The sequence below is a fragment of the Neodiprion pinetum genome, chromosome 1 (assembly GCF_021155775.2).
Source record: "Neodiprion pinetum isolate iyNeoPine1 chromosome 1, iyNeoPine1.2, whole genome shotgun sequence".
Taxonomy (NCBI): Eukaryota; Metazoa; Arthropoda; class Insecta; order Hymenoptera; family Diprionidae; genus Neodiprion; species Neodiprion pinetum.
This window is the reverse complement of record NC_060232.1, coordinates 32,109,443-32,114,530: the sequence shown is the minus strand read 5'-3', so window position 1 is coordinate 32,114,530 and position 5,088 is coordinate 32,109,443. Positions and strand designations below refer to the sequence as shown.

At 35.9% G+C, this 5,088-nt stretch overlaps 2 protein-coding genes across 2 annotated transcripts; one reads left to right on the top strand and one right to left on the bottom strand.

Annotated features, from left to right (window-relative positions):
• Positions 1–864: 864 nt before the first annotated feature.
• On the bottom strand, positions 865–2,901 carry Vti1a (Vesicle transport through interaction with t-SNAREs 1a). The gene is made up of 4 exons (XM_046618876.2): positions 2,708–2,901; positions 2,470–2,528; positions 2,007–2,357; positions 865–1,923 (listed from the first exon to the last, which is right to left on the bottom strand). The coding sequence occupies exons 1-4, from the start codon at positions 2,799–2,801 to the stop codon at positions 1,765–1,767; spliced, it is 663 nt and encodes a 220-aa protein (XP_046474832.1). The 5' UTR covers positions 2,802–2,901; the 3' UTR covers positions 865–1,764.
• LOC124215462 (large ribosomal subunit protein eL34) lies at positions 2,838–4,839 on the top strand. The gene is made up of 4 exons (XM_046618888.2): positions 2,838–2,919; positions 3,082–3,153; positions 3,497–3,694; positions 4,697–4,839. The coding sequence occupies exons 2-4, from the start codon at positions 3,089–3,091 to the stop codon at positions 4,791–4,793; spliced, it is 360 nt and encodes a 119-aa protein (XP_046474844.1). The 5' UTR covers positions 2,838–2,919; positions 3,082–3,088; the 3' UTR covers positions 4,794–4,839.
• Positions 4,840–5,088: the final 249 nt, after the last annotated feature.

The following is a 5,088-nucleotide window of genomic DNA, read 5'->3' as shown; positions in this document are numbered from 1 at the left end:
CTTGTCTGGTTCCTTCTTCCTTCAAGATGTTGACCGGCTCCTTTCTGTACGTACGAAATATTCAACGATTCTATTATTTCAATTCCTCTAACTCAATCCTCGGTGTATCTGTAATATACATACATACATTCACACATACCTGCTTCGTTAGTTGAAATTAGCCTGGGTGAACCAAACCGGTAGAGATCCTTGAAAGATCGTGCTATTAATATACATGATCAAACGACGAAGTGGAACAAATTTGAAAATATTAAACAAGTAAAAATAAATCCACTCAACTCTGTTACTATAATACTTGAGTGGGCTCATTGACGCGTTGAATCGATTAAATTTGATTAATGCATATTCGCATGGAATACGTTAAAATAAAACGATCTAACGATAAATGTTCTATATGCGTAACTAGAATTCATTACAAATGACAGATTATTTGCTGCTTCAGTAATTCATCGACGATTTTGTGAAGGATGGGTGTTTACAGTTTGTACAAGATATGTAACATGTATCTAATAAATCCCAGCTGCGTTTAAACAAATTTTAAGGTAAGCAAATTTTCATACTTGTCATATATAACATATACATACATATAGGTATATTGCTATATACATATATGCGTAGAAATGTAAGGAATGCAATGAAATATACGAAGTTCTACTAAAAATTTTTAGTCATCACATTTTCAATTTGCTTCTTCGCGATGTTTTGTTCTACACATTTTTCTAGAACACCAACTAGCATGGAAGGCAATGACTGTATTGTATATCTTTCTACTTTTTTACGTTAGAGGAAAAATATAAGAATCAGATTACAATATGTTACCCAACTATTTCAAATAAAGACAGGTGAAATGTCAAAAATAATTGCTTCAGTGAGTTACTCCAATTACATCAGTGAGTTATTAATTTAATACTTACACTTTGCAAATAGGTCTTCATTATATCTACATTAAATATGTTTACAATCAATGGTATTTTAATAAATTAAAATTAGTTTCACCACCTGCTGTAACGAATTCGATATCTGGTCGATTCAAGAACACACACCAGTGATGCAAGACGAGAATTGAAATAACACGAAGTAAGGTTGTTTACACATCAAAGCGTGGTTGCTACAAATGTATACCAAATTCATTACAGTATGCAGGTCTACATGTTTCGAACTTTGGCAATAACCCAAGACGAAAATACATAAAACAGCATCCCCATGTTATCTAAAGTGTAGTAACTATCAAATGCGACAATAGGTATATAAATAAGTGATATAAATAAAAAGTATGGCAAAGTCGCATATTCAAGAACTCTGTGCAAGAATCAGATGTCCAAAAATAGGCAGTGCATTATAGAAATCTTCTTCAATTTCGTTTTACCTATATATACAAATCTAGGCGAGCTATGAAAAACCCTGATCATGCATCACGCAAATCGAGATATTATAGATGACCTCAACAATCGCAATCCCATATGTATTTCAATATTAAAACGGTGGAATGAAGGTACATTCGGCATATTAATTCCTAAACAAGCTAGTCAATGCGACGTTTAAGCTTGTATTAAATCGAACAGATAAATTGAAAGATAATTCTGTAGAAACCGCGGCAAACTATTTTGGCACGACCTACTTGTAAGCCTGCTGATTGTTGATTAGCGACTTAATTTAACTTCAATAAACGTAGATTTTATACTGGCGGAGAAGTTATTACGTTAAGTAATTATCATTAATGTTACTTGATCTGAAAGATGCGTGACACCGTGTTATATTGTACATTTAACCCTTAGACTTGAAGCTATAATATACTACGAAGCATGCCACTATTGTTAGTACGAGGGCAACAATTGCAAGGGCTATCCTTTGTTGAACAGCCCTGAAAATCATCCCCGATAGCAATCGAGATCCTCGTCCGAGCTCCGCATCAGTTTCTCGTAACTAAAAATACATATTTACGGTCAATAAATGCTGATAATTGTAGGAGGTTGGCACTTAATTATTCAGAAATCCAATATACCAACCCTTCCTCTAGTTCTTTGTATGGTTTCTCTCTGATCATGAAGATCTTTTAGAACCTGAGAACCAACCTCTTCACTTTCCAAAACCATGCGGTAACCGTTTTGCAAGTTTCTCCCTGTTCTTTCTATCCTATCAGAATTATCTAGTAATCTCTGTCTTTGATCTATTGTTATACTGGTATCCCACGATTCGTCTCTACCCCCCTCAGCTCCTCCATCGTCCTTAGGTCGCTTAGCGGACTGAAATTCTTGATTCAATCTCTTTAGTTCTGCTCTGTGACTCTCTACGCGACCCCTAAGTCGATCGCGAGCTGTGCCACTCATTCCCCGTACCTCCAGCTCCATTTGCTCAAGCTAAGAAAAGGAGTCAAATAAAAAATGAGTTCAATTAAACAAGATTCTTGTTACGTTTTCACGTAGTTTGGGCATCGTCACCTGATAAAAACACGGTAAATATCTTCCTTACCAACTCTTGAGCCTCCTCAACTTGCCGGTCAACATCTTGAACGAGCGCCCTTTTTTCACCTGTGAATTAAATCATGGATGACGTATGCGTATCACCCGAGATGTGATTTGTATCGATTATCATTTGTCGCAAGACCGCTAGATAGCGACCGTTTGTCACGTCACAATCACCGTATTAATATAAACTCAACGTTAAAATAACGTGATTATTTCAAGGTACACAACGAAAATATCCTTACCGCTATTCACTATCGCGATCCTACTTATTTTAGCGGTGATATCAGCTGTCAAAACAGCGTATTGTTGCTCGTAGTTGTCAACGAGCGTCGCCATCTTTATTTTTAGTTCGAAAACTCGACACCCTCGAGATCGACTGCGGCGCTAACGACACCGTTAACGAATCGTCTACTGCGTAAAACGTCGCTTCCTTTTCCGGTTAGGTCCGACAAAGGTTTGTCCGTATTTTCATGTATTTATTAAATATCCAAGTTTGTTCGAATAATCGTGCGATTATGCGTGCACCCAGTGACTCCCGGATACTCTTTCATGTTTAATCATGTATATCGTCCACATATTTATTGCCACCTTTAAACGATCGTACTTTATTTTACAGAGCCAAAATGGTGCAGCGACTCACCTATAGACGACGGCTGTCGTATAATACGAAAAGTAACAGGAGACGTGTGTAAGTGTTTTCACATATCAAATTGCCTCAAAGCTATTATTCCCCTAAATATTCCCGCTTGAATAAGTACACATACGACGGTTAAACTCATCGTTAATATAAGATTTTCTCTTGTCCGTTTAAGTGAGGTTATGTTTTGGTTATCGCTACCCGTTTCTCTTGAGTCTATCCACGTGCGTACGACAGTTATTGTATCGACCTTAACACGGCTTTTTTTGTTGAATATTAAGGATGGGTTTTGTTGCCTAAATTTACGCCAGACACATTGCACATGATGTTTTCTATGGAACAATTTTACATCACCTATCATATCACTTGTGATTTATCGGCTTCTTTCTTACAGCGTTCGTACGCCTGGTGGTAAACTTGTTTACCAGTACCTGAAGAAACCTAAGAAGATCCCAAGATGTGGACAATGCAAAGATAAACTTAGGGGTATCCAGCCTGCCAGGCCAATGGAACGCTCACGTATGTGCAGGCGCAAAAAGACAGTAAAGCGTGTCTACGGCGGTGTCCTTTGCCACAAATGTGTCAAGGAAAGGTACGTAGTCGTTAACAGACATGACCGAATTTAAAAAGACTCAATCGTACACATTATTAAGTATAAAAGATACTATAGTCAATCTTTCCAAACTCAATAAACTATCACCAATTTTAACTAATATCAAAGTCTATGCAGCCTTGATGCAAAAATGTCGCAGTCAGTGTAATTCTACATGTAACTTAAAAAAACTTTTTGATTTCATGTGAAAACAACTCCAAGAAATGTATTACTGCGATTCGTAGTAATTCAATTATCAAAATACATTTCTGGGCATCATTGTTGCGCAAAATCAAACTTTTTTGGACATTTGTATTTGGTAATGCATGTAGAATTGTGCTGATTATGGTATTTTCAAATCAGTGATGGCGTAATTTTGATAATAAGTCAAAATAAATGACGTTTTACACAGCTGATGAAAACTGACTATAACATCCTCTTAACCTAATGACTATTTGTCACTTGAAATATTCCACCAATATTATAGAAGATTCTATAATTACACACACGCTATATTATCTTGCGTAAAAATTTCACAATAAATTATTTTCATAATTTATAACCCTTATGGTCAAGTTTTATATCAAAGCTTGGTTCGGTATTGCAGTTACCTGCCTAACTATTGAAGTTAGGACATAATGTTTTTTACACATACTTGCCACTTCGGTTCATTATTTGTTCTTTACTCTTACTGAATATTACTCAATCTCAAATTCGTAGTACGGTGGTGATTGTATGTAATAAAATCATGAATAACATTTTAGTCTACATTTCTTTACTGTGTTTCAGAATTTATTTATTCAGATGATGTTTTTATCAACAGCGATTGATTTATTTTACTCTGTTCACTTGATCTCGCATAATTTCCGTAGTTCGATTCTAATCAGAATATAGGTTCATATTTTCACATTTTTGCTTGAATTGAAACATCGAAACGAAACGTAGAATCCCAAGTTGTAAATACTACTGCGTTTACTTTAATGTGGTGTTTTTTTATTTTAGAATCGTTCGTGCGTTTTTAATCGAGGAACAGAAAATCGTCGTGAAGGTAATCAAAGCTCAACAGGCTTCCAGCAAGCCCAAGAAGACCGATAAATAAGCTGTTCATCTTTTATTAAACGAAAAATAAAATTAAAAAAAATCTACTGACGTGGTTTACTTTTTTGCCCTTTATAATTGTATGTACCACGGCGTTCCATACCGGTGGCATGCTACGTCGTAATTTGTAGTTACTTAAGGAGAGCTACTAATGAACATACACGCGAAGAGGGAGATGCAATCTCGAACCTTTTCACTAAATATTGTCGCAAGGTATTATTTTTTTCTGCAACACATTGGGCTCCCCTAAAATTTACATACACACTACCAAAATCGTTACCCCTATTTCGTACGTA

Bases quoted from the DNA above. Each gene is read 5' to 3' on its own strand.
- LOC124215462 (XM_046618888.2), top strand. From the start codon at position 3,089: ATGGTGCAGCGACTCACCTATAGACGACGGCTGTCGTATAATACGAAA. The intron at 3,154-3,496 runs GTAAGTGTTTTC...TCTTTCTTACAG, and splicing joins AAAAGTAACAGGAGACGTGT to CGTTCGTACGCCTGGTGGTA. The intron at 3,695-4,696 runs GTACGTAGTCGT...TTTTTATTTTAG, and splicing joins CACAAATGTGTCAAGGAAAG to AATCGTTCGTGCGTTTTTAA.
- Vti1a (XM_046618876.2), bottom strand. From the start codon at position 2,801: ATGGCGACGCTCGTTGACAACTACGAGCAACAATACGCTGTTTTGACA. The intron at 2,529-2,707 runs GTAAGGATATTT...TTTAATTCACAG, and splicing joins GATCGCGATAGTGAATAGCG to GTGAAAAAAGGGCGCTCGTT. The intron at 2,358-2,469 runs GTAAGGAAGATA...TCCTTTTCTTAG, and splicing joins TTGAGGAGGCTCAAGAGTTG to CTTGAGCAAATGGAGCTGGA.